This window comes from Acomys minous (assembly GCF_964271855.1).
Source record: "Acomys minous genome assembly, chromosome: 18".
NCBI classification, from domain to species: Eukaryota; Metazoa; Chordata; class Mammalia; order Rodentia; family Muridae; genus Acomys; species Acomys minous.
Window position 1 is genome coordinate 44,229,216 of NC_140501.1, and position 24,369 is coordinate 44,253,584.

Here is a 24,369-nt window from a genome sequence, read left to right on the forward strand (position 1 = left end):
ACTGAAGTTCAATTTTTTTTATTACAGATTACATCATGATTTTTTTCATCTTTTACAATCAATAGGGCATTTGAAAATCAACAAAGCAAGAGAACAGTCTAACAAAGAAATACAAACAGTTCTGTATAACCTACAATAAGGCATATAGCAAAAATCAATCAATTTCCAAGCAATGGTCAGCATGACCTGATTAAAATTTCTTAAACAATACTCAGGAAAATGTAATCATAAATTTCTCCAGGTTAAAGCCATTTTGTTTATGTGATTGTCATAGCAACATAGCTTGAGCTAAATGTTCTCTAATAAAGAAAAAAAACTTGATTTATTCCCAGTCCCAAACCAACAGGTGTGCTATCTAAGCCTAGACTAACTGCCAAGCAGTCCTCTGTTGTAAAATATCTGAAAATCATGACATTCTAAGCCCACCTTCTAGTGCTCTCAAATCAGATTCTAAAGAAACTTTTCTACAGCTAACAGTATCTAGCCAGGTACTTCTATGTCAAGGTCCTAACTTTCTTTCAAGCAGTTTCTGCTTGGGTGCTCACACTCAAAACCCAAAACTCTCTCAAGTCTTTGATCAGATGCCTTCTTTCAACATTCTTTGTGGGAAAAAGTTTTCCCTGTGTGAATTTCATTAGGGCCGAGAAATAGACAGTTTTAGAAGAAAAAGCAGATTTCAAAGCAGTTTTAAGGCAAAACTACACTTGGACCATTCATAATATTTAAGGGCAGTGGTGATTGGCTGAATCTTTGGAACTTTGTCAAGCAAAGCCTCAGCAGCTGTTCTGGATGTCTAGAGATCATTTTGGAGGTCTCTGGAACAAAGTCTCTATGATTTGTCCTCATGTCTGTGATACCAGGGAGAGTAAATGCCCTAAGATCTTGTGCTTCTAATTCTATGCACAATTCAAGACAAGTGACTGTTATCTTTTGAATCCATGTTTCTTCACCTACAGGGACTGGGTTCTAGATTTCTCCAGGTTCTCCGCTGGCCTTAAAACTTCAGAAAGAAGAGACCCTACTGCATGCCGCCAGACAAGATTTGTGATCATTAATTGCATTTCTTGTCTCAAGACCCTCGCTTCCTATATCTGGGATCTGACTTTGTAGACAGCATGTTCTATATGAATGACCTTCGGGGGATAGTAGACAGTACTCGGAGTAAAGAAGACAGAAATGGTGTCTGAAAAACCAAGCCAGGTGGATGAGAGAAATAATTTAGAATTAAAAGTGAATTTGGCTTTGATGAAAATAATTTGACCCAAGATGACCTATTTCTCCAACACTAGAACCACTTCAGCTGGAGCAAGAAGCACTGAACACCTAAGAAAGGCGAGGGATGGCTTGAGGGAAGCTGGTAACCTTGAATGCTTTCACCGTTACCAGAACTAAAGCCTTAAGAAACAAGTTTGATTTTAATGCAATATTTAGAATATGCCTGTCGACTCTGGATTCTGTATTTGATGTCTGTTGTCTCTAAAGTCCCATTTCCAGGCTCCTAGAATAGCGGGACCCAGGGCATTCTGGGGGCAGTTCTCACAAGGTTGGACTCTTGGGAGGTGTTTAGAGGTGAAGCCAGGGTCCTATGGTCCTCATCGTTTGTGGTACCCCCTTCTCATGTTTCCGACATGCACAAATTAGGAGACAGGGACCAAACTTGCACCATTACTGTTTCCACATGGCCAAAGTGTTGGGGTCTCAAGACGAGAACTTACCACATCTTTCCATCCTCATCGTAGAAGGTGGCATGGCCAGAATTGTTGACAAGGCCTAGGACCTTCGGTTTTACACTGTCCTCCAGAACAATATACGTGACCTTTGCGATTCCTTTGCAGGAGATGAGTAGAGCCAGGTTCCCTGATGGATAGCTGTGAGTTGGTTAAGGCACAAGCAGTTCTTTGGGACAGCCCCTCTTCCCCAGAGAAGGGTCAGGCCCCAAAGAGGACATAGTCCTCAGTCAAAACCCACACCCTGGGCCAGAACTGTGGTCATTTTAGGTGTCAACGTGAACGTCTCTTTTCCTCAGCGGATACTATAACTGGCCTGTGCCGTCAGGAAAAAGAATCTGGAAGGCCTTTCCGTTCTGGTAGGCAGCTATTTTTCCATCACTTTGATGTAGCTGGGAAGAAGAGACAAGGGAAGCAGGCAGGTGACAGCTGTCCATCAAAGCAAGGTGTTGTCACAACATGCTCAGCCCTTGCATCTATGTGCGCTGAGCACCATATGCTGCCTTGCCTGTGACTCTTAGCAGCTCCATGGGAGCACTCAGGGTCACAGTTTACCCGTTCATATGAGAAGAACGCTGAACTGGAGTGGTAAGTGTGTGAGTGGCTGGGGCGTGCACAGGTAGATACAAACTATGACTTTAATCACCTTGGCTGTCTAGCTTTTAGAGAACTGTATTCTCAGGGCTGGAGAGGTGCCTTAGCAGTCAAGAGCCCAGGCTCATTCCCAGCACCCACATGATGGCTCATGGCTATTTCTAACTCCAGGGATCCAGCGCCTTCTTTTAACCTCCACAGACAGCAGACACTCACATGGTACACATATGCACATGCATGTAAACCACACATACACATAAATAAATCTTAATTACAGATGCGTGACATGTTGAAATAAAATTGTGGGCCATGTTAGGTCTGTCTTTCTTTCTTCTTTCTTTCTTTCTTTCTTTCTTTCTTTCTTTCTTTCTTTCTTTCTTTCTTTCTTTCTTTCTTTCTCTTTCAGACAGGGTTTCTCTGCGTAGCCTTGCCTGTCTTGGACTTACCTTGTAGACGAGGCTGGCCTTGAACTCACAGTGATCTGCCTCCCTCTGCCTCTTGAGTAGTGTTAGGTCTTTCAAACCTGGGAGGAAGGTTTGTATCTCTCCTGTCTCCCCCTGAGTGCTTGGTGATAGGCCGCCATGCCCCAACTTTCTGCCTCTGTTTCTGTGTGGTAACCGGTGTCCTCCCATGGCTTGTAAGTGGGTAGGGCCCTGTCTTACCATTCCCTTCTCCAGCATGCCTTCATGTTTGACTAATTACATCCCTAGGGATGCTGTTTCCAAATGAGGCCACACTGTGACACAGGAAGTTAGGACCTTAACATGTCCTTTTAAGAGAACACATCCCGACCCCTAACACTGGCAAATTTAGTTTTTAAAAATCTTGTTCTTGAATTAGTTTTAGTAAGTTATATTTTTCTAGGAAATTCTCATTTTAGGTAAAACTTTGCATTTATTGTTGTACAAAGCTTGCATATGCTGTTTTTAAAAACCTCAACATTGTCTGTCCTTATGTCTTAATTCTTCGTATATACTTAACTCTGCTTCCTGCTCACCGTGCGTTGAAGCTCTGCTCAGCAGCGCACCCTTCCACTGTGGCGTTCAGTCTCACCACATTAGCTCTAGCAACCGGGGCATGTGTATGCTCTGAGCACACGTTCAGATTCCTGGTGGGTGTCTTATTGTGCTCATGCGCAGTGACTGATGTTTCGAGCGTAGTTTCCACTCATGGCTTTAGCATATCAGTCATGAGTAAGACGCCTGTCAAGTTTCAAAACTACACTGCGTGTCGTAGAGCAGGGCAAAGCAAAGCTGAGGGGCAGTGTGGAGAGTCCCACTTCCTGCCATTTCCCAAGCCGCAGCCTTTCAGTCAGTATCTCTTCCTGAAGTTATTTGCTTGTTACAATGAATGAGCCTATGCTGATGCACTATTGCCACCCCCCACTTCTGTAGTTCCCACGAGGGTCCGTTTTGGGGTTGCGCATTCTGTGGGTTTAGACACAGGTACAGTGAATGGCCTGTGTCTGTCACTATGGTGTCATCACAGAACAGCTTCAAGGCCCTGAAAATCCCTGTGTACCCCCTGTAGCTACGCATCACTATGCTCTCCACAGCCTGTCGCTTGCCCAGAAGGGGAGAAAGTTGGGCCACAGAGTCTGCTGTCTTGCCAAACTGGCCTCTTCCACTTAGTATGTGGAACTCAAGTTTCCTTCCTGTGTCTTCACAGCTTGACAACTCACTTTTCTCTTTTTTTTCTTTATTTTTTCCTTTCCTTTCCCTCTCTTCCTCTTCCCTTCCTCCATTTCTCCCTCCTCCTTTCATTCCCTCCAGCTCTTGCTTCCTCCTTTCCTCCCGTTGCTCCTCGTTCTGTCAGGTCTTGATATGAAACCCAGGCTGATTTCTTACTCACAATCCTCCTGCCTCAGCCTTCTAGCTCCATTCTATGCTTGAGCCACCGTTTATGTATCTATTCACTCGTGTTTTAAAATATTGATTCTAATTTATTACCAAGGAAAGCATCTATTCATTATATGTAGTTTATTATTATTAAAGATTGCTTATTTATTTTAACACTCTCTCTCTCTCTCTCTCTCTCTCTCTGTCTCTCTGTCTCTCTGTCTCTGTCTCTCTCTCTCTCTCTCTCTCTCTCTCTCTGTCTCTCTGTCTCTGTCTCTGTCTCTGTCTCTCTCTCTCTCTGTGTGTGTGTGTGTGTGTGTGTGTGTGTATGTGTGTGTGTGTGAATGCCAGATGTGTGTTGCTTGGCAAGGCCAGAGGTGTCAGATACCCAGAGCTGGAGTTGTGAGCAGTCATGAGTTGCCTGATACAGGTGTTGACAATTGAACTGAGGTCCCTGGAAAGGGCTGTGCGTTCTCTCAGCCACCTCTCCAGCCAACACTATACAGTTCCTTTATTCCACCCCCCAACGTCTAATTGCTCAATAAAGGTCTCAACCAGGCCTGCTAAAAACCCTAGGCAGTGTTTCAACAGCCTACACAGACAGCTGTGTCTTGACATATTGAGAACAAGTTTTCTTGCTTGTGTCTGCTTCATCTATTGGGCCCAATAGCTCCCTGATGATATGTGTGCCTCACCTGACCCAGAAATCACAAGCCTGATCACAGTGAACACAGCAACACGTTGCCCTTTTTACCTTCATCTTTGCTTGTATCCATCCTGTGTCTAGCGCTAACATCTTGGCAATAGAACGACGACGCTTTGTGACCACTTGTGCCTCAGGCTGCTCAGGCTGCTTGGGCTGCTCCAGAGTTGAAATTAGGTATGTAACAGTGACACACTTCTCTGGCATCTTCTGACCTGTTGCTCCAACAAGCGGTGACTTGCATCAGTTACGATATCGGCGGAGAAATTAAGCTACACTCCATCAGTCAAAGGTGCTACAGGGTCTTTAGGGCTCTGCCACTCTCCGGGTAAGTGCGGGAGTGCCAGGGAAGCAGTGGGAGCAAGGCCTTTGAAAATGGGAAAGAGTGGTTCGAGACCCCCCCCCCCCCAGCTGTCTGTTCCTTCATTCATTCACTTAAGTGGCATTATGGGCCTGATGCGTGCCATCCCAGTGCTGGGTGACAAGCAGCGGTGAAGCACAGCCAACACACCTTGAAGATGCAGGGGTGCAGCTGCATGCTCGCTACAGAGCCATGGGTGAAGCACCCTGTGCAACATGGCTCCTAAATGAAAATACAGGGTAACTCGGGGCGGGGGGGGGGGGGGATAACTTAAAACAAAAAAAGGAAATGTATCTTGGATACATTCTTTTAATGCAAAATATAAATGATACGTGCTATTTAAGATAGAGGGAAAATCTTTCTTTTGAGGTCTGATGAATGACTGGGGCTCTGTGATTATTTTTATTTAAATTACTTTCCTAGTTTTAAATTACATATTCATTTATTGGTAGAGGCAGGCACTGGTGGGCCATTAGTTTGCTTGTACTCTTCTCAGCCTCCAGGGGGCGGCAGTGCCTGCTGTCTCTTGTGATATGCCGGATGGTTACAAGTACTCTGAAGAGCTACTAGGCAGAGAAAGAGGGACGCCAAGTGGTATGCGCACAAATGGCTTTCTAAGGGTAGCCAAGGGAAATATTTCTGAGAAGGTAACATTTAAGCAGAGTCCTGGTTGAACGAGGGCATGTTGACAGAAACAATAGGAAGTACTGGGGCTCTACAGGAGGGGGCTCTTGGCCCTGGGAACGGCAGAGCAAAAATTAATATATAGAAACAATGTATTGAAAGGCCTGAGAGACGTCAGGCAGAATTGACTCTCAAGCAAAAGTGGAAGGTGTCTGAATCCGGATTCCTTAAAATGGAAGGGCTGTGCCTCTGACTGTAACCACCATGGATGGCTATGGAGCAGTGCGTGCAAGGTGCCACACTGTGGGGGGTGGAGGGGTGGGGGCAACTATGCAGATTGACTGGGTGGGTAGCTCAGCAGCAGATGCATAAGACCCAGTTAAGACTGGTTAAGTCAGGGTGGAGAGATGGCTCAGTGGTTAAGAGCACTGACTGCTCTTCCAGAGGTCCTGAGTTCAATTCCCAGCACCCACATGGTGGCTCACAACCATCTACAGTGTGATCTAATGCCCTCTTCTGTCATGCAGGCAGAGCACTGTATACATAATAATAAATAAATCTTAAAAAAAAAAAAGAAAAAAGACTGGTTAAGTCAGGGCTGGAGAGATGGTACCATCTGTTCTTCCAGAGATCCTGAGTTCAATTCCCAGCAACCACATGGTGGCTCCTAACCATCTATCATGAGATCTGGTTCCCTCTTCTGGTGTGCAGGTGTACATGCAGGCAGAACACTGTATATGTAATAAATAAATCTTAAAAAAAAAACCAAACCACTGGTTAAGTTCTAGTACCACAAGAAAACTAAGAGCTTAGCATTTTGATGGCGTATAATGTAAATTCTGTCAGGTTCTTGTGTGTCTCCTCCTCTTTCTCTTCTTCCTCTTGGTTTTTTCAAGATAGATTTTCTCTGTGTAGCCTTGCCTGTCTTAGAACTCACTCTGTTAGCCTAGGTTGCCCTCCAACTCACAGGGGTCCTCCTGCCTCTGCCTCCTGACTACTGGGATTAAGGGGGTGCACATGGCATCTACTACTTCTTGTAGTCTTTTCATTGGAATAGATGGTTCTGGATAGGAGATGCCATCTCATTTAGTGAGGTGAAATAAAAACACAAGGACCCTGGATCTGAAATTACCAGCAGGGCTTTAAAATAAGCACAGAGCCACTCTTGATGTGGCTCCCTGTGTGGTGGCGCATCAACTCAACCTTAGCTTGGAAATTAGCGTGGAGAGAGAGAGAGAGAGAGAGAGAGAGAGAGAGAGAGAGAGAGGGGAGAGAGAGAGAGATAGATGTGGGGAGGCATGCCAGGAAGAAGGTCGGACACAGGAAGCAAATTGAACATCATCTCAAGGGCGCCTACAGGTTTCCTTAGAACTGGCTACATCCGGACCATGAAGGGGAAAAGCTACTCTCCAATTAGAACCATTGCTTTCCTATTTAGACAGGTCAAACACTTTAGGCTTCATGTGTCCGGAGAGACAGGGTATAGGCAGGCATGATGCTGGTACATTATAGTGAGCCGAGCCTTGGATTAGTTGACTTCCAAATTAGAAGTTGTACTGGCTTGTTTGGGAAGAGGATCTTAATGAGAAATTATCTAGATCACGTTGGCTTGTGGGCATGGCTGTGGGTCAGTCTTGAGTCTGTGTGTCTGTCTTGATTGTGGGAATTGTTCTGATTGTTCACAGAGGTAGGAAGACACAGGGCACTGTGGATGGTACCATTCCCTAGGTGGTGGCAGGGGTAGGTGGCTGGGGTCCCAAATAGTATTAGAGAGGAGAAATCTAGCTGACAACAAGCAAAGACCAGACATAGGTAGAATGGTGCTTACCTTCACGTTTTTTCACAATCCACAGAATTGTTTCTCTGTATTTCTCAAAATTTTTCTTCAACCTGAGAGAGATATAAATGACCATCAAAAGCCAAGCGTAATCCATATTTGCATGCTACCACGCACGGCATAGAGTGCCTAGCGGCTGTGGACTCTATCAGGGAAAGCTGGACCGAGGGCTCTCTGTGTGACTCAGATTCCCTTCTTGTCACTGCTCTCCAGAATTAAGGGGTGACACATGGCATCCCCTCAGTGCTTCCCACCAGCTAGTAATCGACAGTGTGGGTACTTGAATTGATCCCAAGTCTTTTTCAGAATGAATCTAGTGAGGGCCACCTTGGGGCCAGGGGCAGACAGGAAGGTCCGGCTGTCAGGGGGGCTGTATGAGTTAAATTCCTGCAACCGTATTCCCTGTGGCTTACCTGAAACACATCTGGACACGGGCTTGGAAAGCAACATTGTCCACAAACTGGCCAGAACTATTTGAAACCCCTTGAAACTTAAAACAGAGACATGACAACCTTTCGGATCACTAGACCCAACCAAATAGAAATGACACCGATATCTGTGGGAGGCAAACAGCAAAAACGGTCCTGGTAGGAAAGCTTCAAGCACGCTTGGCCTACGTGATTTATCTTTAAAGACAGTCCAAGCGCCACCTTCCACAATGATCAAAGCCTTTTACCTGCGCTCAGGTCAATCCAGACAGGCCGAGGCATTGCTCGTCTTTGCTTCTGTTTTGTTCCTCACATCCTTATGGGATTGTTTTTTTCCCCTGTGAATGTTGGGTCTGGCAACTGGGTCTTGGGTGCATCTGACTCCTGCACATTACCCATGTCCTTGGTGCCTGGCCTGGGCTTGCTTCATCACTCGGGGCTCCAGCCTGACTCTAGTTCAGTCCTCTCCCGCCAGATTGTGGTGATCATACTTGGCCCCATGGCCACATCGGGCTTCCCAGAACCCGCTGACCAGACGCTCTCACTCCTTACTTACAAGAGCCCCAGCTTCTTCCTGTTGTCACCCTCCAACAGCTTACTCAGGGGCATGTCCAGGTCCTCTTCCAGCTGGTGGTGGTACGCCAGCTCGCTGAGTATTTCCTTAAACACAGACTGGTAGGAGCTGGGGAGAGACTACACAAGGGCGCGGGATGAAATGGCCGGGAAGTGAGATTGAGGCTCTGTCCGTCAATAGCTTTCCTGACTCCAACTGTGTCCCGCACGGCATTTTAGTATATTGCTAAGAGATACCAACTGTTCGTGTGTGAACCTGCAGAAAGCCTGGAAGGATTCTCTTAGAGAAATCTTCCAGAGCGAGGGCGACAGCCGCATGAGCCTGATGACCCTAGTTTGATTACTGAAACGCGTGGAAAGAGCCAGATGTGGGGGCATGCATCTGTAATCCCGGTGTTCATATGGTGAGACAGGAGAATTTCCCAGGAGCTTGAGACAAAAAGCATGGAGTGTGTATCATGGCAGCAGAAAAAGCGAGAAAGGCTGCTTCAATAAGGGAAGGCAGGAACCAGCTCTCAGGACTTGTTTCTGACAGCTACACACATGTTGTGGCATGAATGAACATGTGTGCTCGTGTACACACACACACACACACACACACACACACACACACACACACACACACGGATAAAGACATCTCCCATTACTGTTAGTCCCCTCCTCTTGCCTGCTCCCTTTCCTGAACAACCGTGTTGACTATCTGTATGCTAAGAAATCTTTTGGGAACATAAAATCATGTTTTGGCTGTAGAGGTGGTTATAGGCTCTAGACATGCTTCCACATTTGAAGTGGGTAGCAGGTTTTCTGCAGCCTACAAACGCCTGCGCTCCCAGGGGTGGCTGGCTTACTCAGTGCCAAGGTTTAGTGACACCTAGTGTAGGGGGGGCGGCAGTTCTGTCTTTGAAGGTGCTCGTGTGTTCACAAATGGGACCACTTTGCCCCAGGCCTGTGCTGACTATGACCGACCTGTGGGTTAGGCCTCCCAGGATTGTGTTTTCACATCTCTGTTGATAGAAGATGAAGGTCAACTTCCTAAAGGAGCTAGGGGTTGATCCTACCTGTTGGAAGTTCATTTCCAAGTTGAGGTGACTATGGTTGCTATTGTTTGATATGTGATAGTGGATTGCGTACCACTAACTTGTTAGCCTCCCACAGTAAGCGAGCTTCTATCTGACGTGGGGGCAGTGACAGCTTGCAGTTGGTGGGTATTTCTAGGTTAAGGGGCTGGCTTGGGATTTCCTGTTCTTTCTCCCCAGAGACCTCCCCCAATTGCTCACACCATTGTTTCAGGGACATTTGAGGTTAAGGTCTTTTGATGCTGGCGTTTCTGCCTCTTTCCTGGTGACGACCCTTTCCTGGGGATAGGAAGACTACCTGGCCACACTTTACATTCCATGCTTTGTTCACCAGAAAATAGAGAGTCCACTGTAATCCCCCAGGTAGTAGCCCCAGGTGAGTGGGTTCTCTCAAGGTTCTTGTTTTGCCCAGGCCGTGCTGCTCCGCTCTATTGTGACAGCACGCGGGATCATCCCACGTGCTTGCTCAGCCTCCTGGCTGAAGCTATTTATTCTTTTTGTGATGGTAAGCTTATCTGCTACCCCAGAGGTGAGGTGAGGTGAGGTGAGGTGTCCTGTGTCCAAAGAACCTCCTAGGTAAACCTCTGGTTGTTTAGGGGAAAAAAAAATGTTTGCATAGCAAGACTTGTGGTGCATGCGTGTATCTCAGAAGTAAAAATAATAGTAATTAGAAGTAACAAGTGGACCGAGATGTCAGGGTATCACTAGGAGGGCTCAAGCTCCCTCCGTCTAGTTGTGCCCCAGTGGCTTCTGGGATCATCTCAAAAGTATCAGAAGTATTAGCAGCTGCCTGTACCGTGTGATACTCTTTCTCCTAGGCAGGCTAACCATGCCCACACATGCTTTATACAAGGTTACTATTTTGTCTGGTGATAATGTTGAATGCCCCACTTTGGAAGTTTAATATACATGGAAGGGTCCACGTGCTAAGGCTGTGTGCCCCAAGATGGGAACAGAACCTTTAAGGTAGGGCTGCTGGAGGCACTCCATCCTTGCTTCTTCCGGCTCAGCGTATGACAGAGGCCCGAAGTGGCTGGGGCCACCGCAGTACTGGATAGGAACCTCCAGGACAGTGAGCTAAAATAAACCTCCCTCTGTGAGTAGCTGTGTCAGGTGTCTTGTCACAGGGATGCAGAGCTGTTGAGCACCTTGCCTGTCATGAGTCTGTCCTGGTGTCTGTGCCCTGGTGCTGCCTCTGAGTCACAGGCAGCCGGTCTTTCAGCACTGTTGCCCAGATCTCCTTCTCCTTTGAGTTCAGCCTAGGATCCTGGCCCATGGAGTGGTGCCACCCACGGTTAGGGAGGGAGGGGAGCCCCTCACAGACAGGTCTACAGGTGTGTCTCCTAGGTGATTCTAAGTCTTGTCTGGTGACAACCAACATTAACTACCACAATCTTCCTCCAGCATGGCTTAGAGTCTTATAAAAGTGGATATTGGGTACAGAGTTTTTCTGTGTAGCCTTGACTGTCCTGGACCCACTCTGCAGACCAGGCTGGCATCAAACTCACAGAGACCCGCCTTCTTCTGTCTCCTGAGTCCTGGCATTAAAGGCATGCACCACTACCACCTGGCTTATTCTTGGCTTTAACTGGACCTTAACTGTGTATTTTACAGGCACTTAACACTCAGTGTGTACCAAACATGCAAGTATGCCTTTCTCTTTACTTTCCTAGTCTACTGGGTGTCTCTGCATTCTATGTCATATCCCTAAACAACCAGACATCATTACTGTTTATCTGTACTGATATTGTGAAGTTTTTCCTATCCCTGTCTCCTCAGTTTTTCCATTGCAACCCACCATCTACTAGCCGAGTGACTTTTAAAAATGTAAAATTGATTCTCAGTATATATATGTTTGTATGTACGCAATATGTATATGTGTGTGTAAATATATATATATATATATATTTCAAACACACCTCAGTTATACTTTTAAAAGATTCCTTACAGAAGTAGAAAAAAAAACCCAAGTGACTTATGAAATACTTTTTGAGCATGAAGAAACCTTTTAATAAACATAATAGCTAGTAGCCATAGGAGAAAATATTGATCAATGAGACTACATAAAAATGAAAAATGACCATGCTGTGGGGAGGACCATGAAAGGTTTGTAATACAAAGACTGAAAAAGACCTTCACAACACAGCTGTCAGAAAAGGGGCTAGGTTCCTTAATACATTCAAAAGCACCTACAGAGCTGGAGAGATGGCTCAGTGGTGAAGAGCACTGGCTGCTTCTCCTGAGGACCAAAGTTTGGTTTCCAGCACTCACATGGTGGCTCACAACCATCTGTAACCCCAGTTGAAGGGGATCTGACTCCTTCCTCTGGCGAGTGTGGGTACCAGGCATGGTACACGGTGCATAGATATGCAGGCAGACAAAACGCCCACACCCATAAAATAAATAACATTTAAAAAAGAAGTCCCTTACAAACTAGGAAGGAAAACATGTGAGCAGCATAATGGAAGGACGGCCCAAAGACTGGCTGGGTGCACACAGCAGACACAGGTGAGGAGAAGTGCCCCACAGGCAGGCAGTCTGAGTGCAGAGGGCAACACAACCTTCCCCCCCCCCCCCCAATCAGATGGGTCCTGGTGACAGCCCTCATGGAGAAGCAGTCTCAGTCTCCTGGGAAAAGGAAAACAGCACACCTTACTTGGATGGAGACCTGCCTGGGTTTTGTTTGTTTGTTTTGGCTTTATTTGTTTGTTTGTTTTGTCATAGGGTTTTATAGGATAGCTCAGGCTGACTCAAACTAATAGTCTTTTTGCTTTAGGCTCCTCAGTGCTGGGGTTACAGGTCTGGACCACCACACACAGAGGTCATCATCTTTTGAGTCAGGGATGCAGATGTGTTCTCTCTCTCCTCTCTCTCCCCCCCCTCTCTCTCTCTCTCTTTCTCTCTTTCTCTCTCCTGTGTGTGTGTGTTATATACTGGATAAATACCCAATCATAGGAATAGGGTATCAGTTAAATACAGGTATAAGATACATAATGAAATGCAGATTTCCAAAATATATTATCAAGGGAAAACTGAGAAATAGACAGAATGTATATTCTGGTCTCCTGGTTGCTAGTTGTGCTATCATAATAATAAGTATATTTAATATGTATTAAAATCTCCAGATGTGTCTATAAAGTACACTATACTTTATAATACCTTTTTTTCTGGGAGGTAAAGAGGAGAGTTGAAACATTTATTTTACATCGTTTTTACTATTTCCGTGTTTAAAAGTCACGTGAACAAGGTAGCTTCAAGATTCGAAATCTAGCTTGAATCATATTACTAAGGCAATAAATAAATAGTAAGTCTGGTTGCATTTCATGTCCTCTGGTGGCAAAGGCCGGGGATGGTGAGAGGCTTGTGATAGGGGCTCCATGCTGAGCCCATTTGTCCCCAGGAATGCTCTGGAAGGATTCAAAGTGTGGCCTGCTATTCCCAAGTCTCCTGTAGCTACATAACCCTGTGTCTTCTCTGAGGTCGGGGACTGTAGCTCTTCACACACTTACCTCAAAGACTTCCTCTTTGCCCTTGTCAAATGGCCCACTCATTAGTGTCTCCCAAAAGGCCTCTTGCTGGAAGGTCTCTGAGTCTTTCAGTTTGGGAAGGAACACCGAAGGGAAGCACGTTTGGAGGAAAAAACAAACCAGTGAGAAAAGAAAGAGAGGAAAAAAAAAAAGTGTGAGAAGAAAGTGATTTATGACCTCACTCTCATCGTTCCGAAAGAACCACAGGTGTCGCCAATGAAACAAATGAATCAAATTTTGTAAGATTCAACATGGGGGAGTCACAAGATAGGCACAGGTGAAGTGCTTTCAGTAGCTGACTTAAGGGAGTTGCAGTGGTTCTGGTGTGTGGCAAATGTCAGCTTGACAAAGTGATGCTTGAATAAAGTAGGCGGAGAGTAGGCAGATGGCTAGGGAATGGTGTGTGTGTGTGTGTGTGTGTGGTGTGGTATGTGTGTGGTGTGTGTGTGTATGTGTGATGTGTATGTGTGGTATGGTGTGTGTGCGTGTGTGTGTGCGTGTGCGCGTGTGTGTGTGGTGTGGTGTGTGTGTGTGTGTGTTTGTGTGTGTGTGTGTGCATGTGCGTGTGTGTTTGTGTGTGTATATGTATGTGTGAAATACAACCTTCCCCTTCTCCCAGCCAATACTGAGACTGGAGAGACATTATACACGTTGGAAAACTGCAAAAGCCCTGGATACGGGGAGCCAGCAGAGGAGATGGAGGCCAGGGGCTAGCTGTCAGAGACCTCTGTGGGCTGCCAGAAGGTCTTCGTAGTCTCAAGGGAAGTTCTAAGAACCGTCTCTATCTAGTTCTCACAAATTTGCTGAGTTCTAGACTTGCCTATGGCTCACGTTCCTAATCAAGACAGGAGAGGATGCTCCCATCCAAACGGTTAAAAGAACATCTACCAGAAACAGTGCTTACACTTGCATTTAGGGCCAGCCTGGGCCTGGTGGCGCAGGAACGGGAGAAGGGTTTCAGGCCTTCAGCGGGCGATGGGGGTGCAATTTGAATGTGGAACTGACAGTTATCTCTCTGGTCTCCCCGCCTCAACCCCCTGCCACTCCTGGGAAGGTATGACTCCTAAGGTAGGCCATAGTGGAAGTGGCTTTAGCTGGATAATTGGGTCCCCAGGAAAATGACAGTGGCTTGTTGCCTTAGCTCCAGGATGACACAGATCGTTCAAGCTGACATACCCAGAGAGCCTGGGAAACCTAGTAGGGAGGCACAGGGCTGGCTTAGTTCATTGACTTCTGTGTCCTTATTATGCATTTGGGGTCCAGAGCAGGGGTGTTCCTTGTGGTCCCCACCTGCTAATTTTGGCTTCAGTAGAAAAAGCCCCAACTCCTTCATGTTCCCAACAGAGTGACTGACTAGGTCCCTTCTGTCTGTAGATCTCATCTGTCTGTCCGTGGTTTGCTCTAGACAAGCTTGGGTCAGCTGAGAATTCACAGGAGGTCATTTTCCCCATCGCTTCTTACAGGGGCTCACATGCCGCTACCCCCACTGCGGCACTTGACACAGCAAGGTTGATGGTACTTGCAGTATGATTCTAAAGACACAGTGTGTTCCTACAGTAGTTTTCAGAAGCCATTCAGGATCACCCAACAAGAACGGGGGTGGGGGTGGGGGGGTTTCAAGCAAGCACTCCAGAGTTCCTTGTGTCTAACGTCAGAGAGGAATGAACAGGGAGCAACTGGGCACAATAGGAGCCCAAGGGACCACCAGGCAAGTGGCAGTGTTAGACACTCTTAAGTTGTGATGTCACTGCCGCCTGCTGGAGGTGGAGTCTGAGCCTGGCTGGTGCCTGACAGCTCATCATCACTGACTCCTTATTTTAACAGGCTTTACTGAATAATCCAGTTGTGTGAAGGAGAAAGTCAGTGTTTACTGCTGGGAGGAGGTGAGCTTGGTGTCCCTGAGGCAGGGTGTGCGCAGCAGTGCTGGGTTCAACGCCACTGGGCTCCATGCACTAGTGATGTCAGGTGGGTAATGGTCCCTTTGGGGGGTTTCCTGGGGCTTCTTGCTTCTGTCCCCTGGAGGGTGGGGACAGTCATGTGCCAGGCCAGGAGCAAAAGATGGACCTGTCTCGTAAGACCTGCACCACATGCAATGTCACTCACCCTGGCCCTTCACCTGTGCCGCGAAGACCAGGAGGCTCAGCTTTACCATGGCTCAGGAGCCAGGGCTGACATAGGCCAATGCCTGATACACACGGTTCCTGGTTGCACATCCTCTCCCCTATCTGATTAAGAACAAATTTTGATTCCATCTTATTTCCGTGCATCTCTGCTTTGGTTCTTTCGCTAGAACTGCACACTTGAATTTGTGATGCGTGTTTGAGCCGTGCGTATCTCTCCCCCCAGAACTCAAAACAATGGTCTCCATACTCTAATGACAGAAACCTTTGCTTGGCCAAAAGTTTACTCACCTCCTGAGCCGCCGTCTCCTTGACCTGTATGTTCACTTCTTTCTGAAACCTAGTTGTAGTAAGTGCTTCGCTGAGTCTGTCCGTTTAGTGGAGGCTCCACATCCTGAGACCTGAGCATCTCGACCCTGGGCCTGGTTCTCCACGGGTTCAGAAAAGCCATGAGGCCATGTGTCTGATCACTCTGACTTGCCTTCAGTGAGAATCCACTTCCTCTGATACCTCCTTACAGTCATTTTCATCCACTCACCTCTGCCTGCTCTTTGGATATGTGAATCCCACTTGCCAAGGCTGTGCTTGTTACTGAGCCTCCCCCCTCCCTCCATCCCTCCCTCCCTCCCTCCCTCCCTCCCTCCCTCCCTCCCTCTCCTCTCCTCTCCTCTCCTCTCCTCTTCTCTTCTCTTCCCTCTCTCTCTTTCTCTCTCTCTCTCTCATTACTAAATCCCATTGCCAACATCCTTTTTGCCTCCTCTATTCTTACTGCACTGGTCCCCAGTAAGGCTTGTCTGGCTGTCACTGACGTTTTTGTTTGACAGCAGATGAGGGGAGGGAGGAAAAACTCAGTGAGTAGTCTGGGGCCAGCTCTTGGGCAGCCCTACCCAAGAGATTAATGAATACCAGACAACAACTTAGATCAGTTGTAGCTCCTCCACTCGTGTTGGCCTGTGTAGGCTGGACTAGCTGGCTGTGACGCAAATCTACAGGCTGTCCTAAAGTCTGGCTACCCAGGCTATGATCCATGGATCGTCAGAAGTAACGTAAAGCCCATTAGAAGACCAGCATTTTCTAGATCTAGCCACTTAGAATCAGCATTCAAACAGGGTTACCATTACCAGAGAAGAACTCTTCCACTGAGGTGTATTTCCGACACAACTGTGTCGCGCATTGACATCTGAAGAACGTTTCTCCAAAACAACTGTGGCAGTGGACTCAGATGGAGAAAACTGTATTTAAGGGGTAGTTATCTGAGTTGCAGAGAGGTGGACAAGATGCATAGTCTAGAGCTCAAAAGACTTTGTTGGACAAGCTGCTGGGCATGACTATGGGTACTGAAAACGGCATGAACGTATATTTAAGATCAGAACAGCTCAACGCCGGCCCCCCCCCCCCCGGCCCTTTGGGCTAGTCCTTAAACTGTTGTCTGTTGAGCATGGCTCTGGGTCATTGCTCATACTTTGTGATGAAGAGGCGCTGTGCAGCTTGGGAAGCCTCACCCTAAGGATTTTTCTCCTGTCTCTGTCTCTCACAGGAGTCAGCTTAGGCCTTGTTAGTAAACACTTAATAAAGTGGTAAAGGACTCGTGTAGGTTCTATCACAGTGACACTGGATTAGTCTACGATGGGACACATTACATCTCAGGAGAGCTGTTTCCCTTACCTTGGGAACTCAGGCACAGCCTGGACCCGCTTTAAGTGTGGAAGTTAGCAAAGCTTTTGTATATGGAGACAGACTTCTAGCCCTGTCCCAGGTGGCTCGTTCTGTCTCCCTCTAGAGACTCTTACTTCCTGTTTTATCCTCCTCCTCCAGGGGGTTTGCGGACTGAATGCCAGCATGTTCCCAGGTTCCCCTCAAGGACTCGGTGTAAGATGGATTAGCGAGGGAGCAGCCGTCTGGGGGCGAGTTCCCCGGCCCACAGCCCTCTGCAAGGATCCCTAGGTAATAGTTAATCTTCCTCTTTGTTTCATCAGCATCAAATGCTGAAAAGAATAGGATAAACTATGACTGCCAGGGATGTGGACCTTTGAATCCCTGGAGGAATTGGTTTTAAAATCATCTCTTAAGTAGCTGAGGGCGTCAGAGGAAGTGATGGAGGATAAGATCTCACATGCAGAGAGAAGTCCACAGCGGCCCAGGGCCTGCAGTGTACACCCACTAAGCATTGGTCCCCTCCCCCCTTCTGATTTCTTCTTTCTTGTTAGAATTTGGGGACTTTTTTTGTCCATTTCAATATCCTGCCCAGTGTACAAAACATGTCATTGGTTGAGCTACGTTTGACAACCGTTATCTCCTCACCGGCCTCCAATCATAGGTACCGTTTCTTTTCCTTTCTGGATATCCATGCCCCTGCCTCTGCTTCAGTGTCTTTCCTTGATGCTTTGTTCCAGGGATGGCATCTTGGCCATGGCCCTGGGGCTGAAGGAGGGTTCTGAGCAGAGGTCAAGCTAGTTTTGCACTTCTTACCTGCCTGTGGCTGTAGTAACTTTTAAGTCATTTACCATCACCATAATCATTACCTTTTAAGTGCGATTTCTTCAATGTTAAGATGGAAGAGGAATCCTGAGTTATCCCTGCTTTTTTTGATCTTAAGGATCCTCCTGTGAAAAGAGAAAATAGAGTTTAGTCTTGGGCTCTGCAGTGGGTACATATGGGGACTGAGGTTCTTGGCATCCAAATGCTGAATGGAGAAGGGGAAGGCTGAAGGCTGCAGAATATGGCTGCCTTGACTTGGGCGCTCTTTCTTTCCTCCTTTGGTGACTGCGGTAAATCAGTGGTCTCCCCGGGCTGGAGGTCGGGGAGACCTCAGAGGCTGGGGGGATGTATAGCAGGGCACTCCTGTCAGCAAAGCAAGGAAGCCGCTCTGCTTCTCTCATGCCAGGAGCTCCCCAGGGGACACATAACGGGCACCAGCTGGCTGGCAAACAGCCACAGTGAGCAGATAGGTCTGCTGAGCTTGCCTTTCAAACTGTGTGTTTCTTCGACTTTTTGCCTGTTACGGTCACTTTGGTTTATGTTTTCTGAAACTGTTCTGTTCCTGCTCCATTTTGACTTTTGTGCTACTATCCCTTCTTATTCCTAAGCAGGTGTGCACCCAAGCGTGCGTGCATGCACACACACACACACACACTCTCCAGTCTCTAATTGTTCTTTCTTACACACATATATACACATACACACTCTTACAGACATATGTACACATACATACTCTCACACATATACACAGCACACGCTCTCATATACCTCATACACATACATACTCTTATATAAATACATAATTCTATCACATTTACTCTCTCTAATATACAAAAATAGTCTCCTCTTTCCCCTTCTCCTCTTTCTCTCACACATCACACTACACACACACACACACACACACACACACACACACACACACACTCTCACACCTTGCGTTCCATTCTTGGCATCAGAAGAGGAATAGGCCCATGAGGACAGGAAAGCAAACTGCTGCATCATTTGTAGGAGGGTCAGGTTTGCATCGGGCTCTCTGTGCTGGGATGAGAGACCTCAGACATGCGCACTGCAGCCATGAGCCCCAGGACTCCCACAAGCAAAGGACACAAAGCTCTGAAACACATCTATCTTGGCTAGGGTCATTATTGCTGATTTGAAACACCGTGACCAAAGCATCTTGTGGAGGAAATGGTTTGTTCGGCTTACACTTCAACACTGTAGTCCCTCACTGAAGGAAATCAGGACAGGAACTCAAGCAGGGCAGGAACCTGGAGGCAGGCCATGGAGGAGTGCTGCTTACTGACTTGCTCCTCATGACTTGTTCAGCCTGTTTTGCTTTTTGTTTTTTGTTTTGTTGTTTTGAGACAGGGTCTCTCTGTGTAGTCTTGGCTGTCCTAGACTCACTTTGTAGACCAGTCTGGCCTCCAACTCAGATCCGCCTGCCTCTGCCTCCCGAGTGCTGGGATTAAAGGCATGCGCCACCACTGCCCGGCTCAGCCTGCTTTGTTATAGAACCCAGGACCACCAGGCCAGGTGTGGCATCACCCACACTGGGCTGAGGCCTCCCCCACCAATCACTAATTAAGAAAATGACCTCCAGGCTCACCTATATAGCCTTATCTTATGGAGGCATTTTCTCAAGCGAGGTTTCCATTTCTCACATGCCTCTAGCCTGTGTCAAGTTGACATAAAACTAGCCAGCACAGCATCCTACTACAGCATTGTCTTGAGTGGCAGGAACCATTGTTCTTCTGCCTTGAGCAGGCCTGGCCCAGCTCTCTAGGGTAGACAGTGAGGCGGCAGCTCGCAGCTTTGTGCAGTGAACCATCAAAAAAGCTTGTCAGCTGTCATCATCTCCCAAACTCAACACCCTGCCTTACTTCAGCGGTTGTTTGCATTATGGTGTCTCTGGCTTCACCTAACCCCAGGTTCTCTCTGAGCCCCAGCCAACCAATTTCTATCCCTTGTAGAATATAAATAAGCACACCATCCCAGACTGGGCCTCCAGTGCAGGGCAGAGGAGGACTAATCCCTCTTTTATGTAGTAGCCCTCTAGTTATACTTGGTTATGTTAACTTTTCTTGTTCCATTTACTTGCTGGGATGTTGCTAAGTGAGAGACCTGACAGCACCCCATCTTCTACATGATATCTCTCCAGCTTATGGTGTGTGTGTGTGTGTGTGTGTGTGTGTGTGTGTGTGTGTGTGTGTTAGGGGGTGGGTGGGTGGGGATTTAACAGAGCAGGATGTGATATGAATTACCAGTATGTTTTTTTTTCCCTGACTCTCTCCTCACCTATATTTCTGCCTGCCAAGATCTAGAATCCGATTATGTGATCAGATTCAGGGCATCTGCAAATAGAAACATCCCTTCCACATTTGCAAAGGCTGCCCTGGGAAAGACCCTTGCTTTCTGCTGGAGACCAAGTTGAATCTGAGCTATTCAACAGTTCTCTGGGGATGGTTCTGTCATTGCTTCATCATCTCCTTGTCAGCATCTGCCTCACATTGCTCTGTCTTGTCCCAAGACACTGAGAAGCCTTTGCATGTTAACGGCCTGATGGGACTTGGTTTTGTAAGATCATTATACTTGCCTGTGGCCATTTTGTCAAAAAATGGTAAACCAACATTAAGTGATTGTCCCTGCTAGCTGTATACTGGTTTGTTGAGGCCATTTTACTTTCAAAATTTATTCTAGATTGGCCACAAGCTCATCTCTCCAATTTCTCATAATTCCTCAGATCTCTGAAAGATGGGTGAGACATTTTTGTTTGTTTGTTTTTGAGACAGGGTTTCTCTGTGTAACAGCTCTGGCTGTCCTGGACTTGCTTTGTAGACCAATCTGGATTTGAACTCACAGCAATCTACCTGCCTCTGCTATTTTGTCTAGGTTGAAAGGCAGCAGTTACCATTCTCTTCTGACTTTTTCAACAACCTTGGTTACTGCTATTTCTTATTCAATTTGTTGTGCTTTTTCTAATCCAAAGATGATTTCCTTTCCCAGCAGAAGTAAAAATGTAACAGTGGATGTTGAACTTGACTCTGTGCCATTCACCCGCACTGTGTAGTGTAGCCAGGTCTGCTGTAACCTTCTTTGTGCTCTAGCTACATTTAACAGGACCAGTGGGGCTGGAGAGATGGCTCTGTGGTTCACAGCACTTGCTGTTCTTGCAGAGGACCTGGATTTGGTTTGCAGCACCCATATTAGATGGCTCACAGCTGCCTGAAACTGCAGTTGTAGGGGATCCACTGCCCTCTTCTGGGTTCTGTGGGTACTGCATACATGGTGCACATATAGACAAGCAAGTATATAAATGAAAGAGCCACTCTTTTTAATTTAAAAATTATTGTTGTTACTGAACAAGAGTGTTTATCCTAGAATTCAGTTTTCCTGAGATATTCTACTCTATTTTATTTATTTTCTGTACATGAGTGCTCTATCTGCATGTACACCTGCATGCCAGAAGAGGGCATCAGATTCCAGTATAGCTGGTTGTGAGTCACCATGTGGTTGCCAGAAATTGAACTCAGGACCTCTGGAAGAACAGACAGTGCCCTCAACCACTGAGCCATCTCTCCAGCCCCCTTACCACATTCATAATGTTCATTATCAGTTATTTTTCTTCATCCATGTCTGGTAACATCATCATTTTGTTTTAAATCCTGTGCATGTGATTCTTTGGACCAGGGACCAGAGATATGTGACTTTGGCAGAGCACATCCAAGATGATCAAGTCACTGGGTTTCATTTCCAGCACTGAAAACAATATATAAGCCCATGTCCACCAAAGCATACACTGTGCAAACACACACACTGATTCACACTCTGGGGGAGTTTTCCAATCCTGGTCACTTCTCTCTTGCCAGGTGGCTTGGAGAATCACTCCCCAGCTCACTCACATTAAAACAAAATGGTGCCTTTGTGTGTATGTGTGTGTGTGTGTATGTGTGTGTGTGTGTGTGTGTGTGTGTGTGCACGTGCACTCCTATCTCTTCCTTTGCAGTAGGATATGCTCTTTTATCAGCACACTCTAATCTTGAATCAGGAGGGGAGGGGGTGGCTCAATCACAGTGTCCAAAGCATTTCATAAATCCAGCCACATGCCTGCCAGGCGCTAAATCTGTTTCCCTGAGCATATATGTAAGGCTCAGTGTTAAGATTTCTGGTCTCCTTTGTTTATGACCTGCCATATGTCTAGATAGGCTGACTCTCAGGGCTGCAGATATCTCTTTCTGGTCCTCCCCTCTGGACCACGAGTCATTTCCTGCTCTTTAGTATGCTTTCCGTGTCAGACTTGCTGCCCTCTGGGAGAACAAGTTTCAAGGATTTATCAGGGTAGTTCTGTGAGTGAAATCTGTGCCGTGCATGAGATACTGTTTCTGACCTGTGGGTACCAAACAGCCTCACAGTGAAGAGTTCCCCAGACGCATGAGCCACAGGATGAAGAGATTCATCCCGAGCTAAATAAACGTTGCCATGTTTCCCCTGTTCATGTTGCTAGGTCTTCCAGGGACTGTGTTAAGAATGGAGACCTCAGGACACCTCAAGCAAGGGCTTAATAAGGGCTAGAAGTCAGCATCTTTGCTGAGCCTGGGATGGAGGACACTTGGGCTGTGCGAGGTCTCACCTCCACCCTTCCCTGCTACCCTTCAGTCCTGAGCTGGAAGCCCTATAGTCGTCTTCTGACAGATGCCATGTTTCTGCAATAAGTGGGAGGGGCTTTCTCCCCACAAAGCAGATCCTTATTTGTCCCTGTCCTGTGTGGGAATCTCCAGTAAAGCGTGCCACAGTGGCTGAGCCTTTTTTCTTCCTCCAGAGTGTTTTGCCGTGTCCCTCTCCTCCCCACCTCTTGACTTGACTTTGAGCTTCTCCATCATCTTGGGTCTGTGCTTCTGGTTCCTACACGTACCTTTCACACAGCCACTTTAGAGAAGTCACTAGCTCTCTCACCTTTCTAGCCTGGGATGCCACTGGTATGAAGGTGGACATTTCTCTACCCTTTGGGACTTTAGTCTGTGCGTACACTACGATGATGCCAAGAAGGGGAAGTAATTTGAAATCATTTCACAGGGACAGTATGGCAGGAGGCACAATGGGCTTGCCTCTGGGAGGTGCCTCCATCAATTAGTCCGGTCATGTGATCTTGTTTCTCTGACCTAAGATGCTGCCCCTGGGAAGACAGCCTTCTTCAGCCAGTGTGGCCTTTTAGGATATAAGTATGCTCCTGGTACTTGGCAGTGACACTGGGCCCTAAGAAATCCTAAATCTCCCAAACCCCTTGCTCCATTCATTGACCATACAGCCATGTGCCTATTGTCATCAGAGTCCTCCAGAAATATTATAATCCACAGGCAGAAGAGTCTTCCATGAGTTTTTGGTAACCCCTCAGTCTTCATTGTTTCAGTCTCTGCTGCAATAGCTAATGGGAAAAGAATGGGGTTTCCTCTTCCTAAGGTTTGCTGGGATGAACTGACAAGAGACAAACTAAATTCAGCCAGTAAAGAAACGCAGGGTGCTTGGAGGCACCCACAAAGCATTATCGCTGCAGAAGCTTCTATCCCCCTTTCCATGATGAGGTGGGGAAGAATTGGAAATATGGACAGGGTTTGTTTGTTTGTTTGTTTGTTTGTTTGCAGGGTTTCTCTGCGTAGCCTTGGCTGTCCTGGACTCACTTGGTAGACCAGGCTGGCCTCGAACTTATAGAGATCCACTTGATTCTGCCTCCCCAAGTTCTGGGATTAAAGGCGTGCACCAGTGCACCGGGCTCAGATAGGTTTTAAAAGAACATCATATGATGTTTCTGGGTGTCCCATAGACTCATATAATACACAGTAACAAATCCACTGGTTTTGCAGCACAGAGAAAGACTGGCAAGTGATTCTGCTTGGAATTCTGAGTCGGCCCGAAATGGAAGACAAGACCATGTGACAAAAGTCTGGTCAGGTCTCTCGACAGATGGTAGTCCTGTAGTATGAGTTTAGTAACTGAAAATGCATAGGAAGTAAGAGGGGAAATTTGTTTCTTTTGTAGTAGGTATAGAACTTTTCCAGTCCTTGTTGCCGCCCAGCATCCTTGACTTAAACCCAGGGAACCATCTGTGAGTCCACAGTCCCTGGATTCATTGATGTGAGTCCACAGTCCCTGGACTCCTTGGTGACTGTCTCCCCAGGTCACCGTAGGCATTTGGGTGTGTCTTCATTGAGCCTGGCTTGGAAGTGGTAAAGCAGTCCATACCTGTGGCACAGGCTGCTGATGTCATAGTATTTGATCAGTAGGCATTTGCTATGGAGTGCTAGACTCTTCATAATTGTTTACTCAGCATTTGGTGGCTTTAAGGATGTCATCAGTCTTTGGAAGCTGCAAAGCTGCAAAATATGCTCACACGGATCAGAGACGCATGATGCTTACAGCCTAAGTGTGGATGTGGGAATTTATTTGTTAAGCGCGGAGAGTGAAAGGATTGTGGGTGAAGAAGGTACAAAG

At 46.9% G+C, this 24,369-nt stretch overlaps 1 protein-coding gene across 4 annotated transcripts in view; it reads right to left on the reverse strand.

Moving 5' to 3' along the window:
* ERICH6B (glutamate rich 6B) overlaps positions 1-24,369 on the reverse strand; it is a 61,247-nt gene that overhangs the window by 7,166 nt on the left and 29,712 nt on the right. For all 4 annotated transcript variants that reach the window (XM_084768291.1, XM_084768292.1, XM_084768293.1 and 1 more), the window contains 7 exons: positions 17,931-18,011; positions 13,271-13,353; positions 8,669-8,805; positions 7,676-7,737; positions 4,914-5,077; positions 2,034-2,119; positions 1,716-1,868 (listed from right to left, as the gene is read on the reverse strand). In XM_084768291.1, coding sequence (XP_084624417.1) covers positions 1,716-1,868; positions 2,034-2,119; positions 4,914-5,077; positions 7,676-7,737; positions 8,669-8,805; positions 13,271-13,353; positions 17,931-18,011 — 766 coding nt within the window. The remainder of the gene's footprint in view (positions 1-1,715; positions 1,869-2,033; positions 2,120-4,913; positions 5,078-7,675; positions 7,738-8,668; positions 8,806-13,270; positions 13,354-17,930; positions 18,012-24,369) is intronic.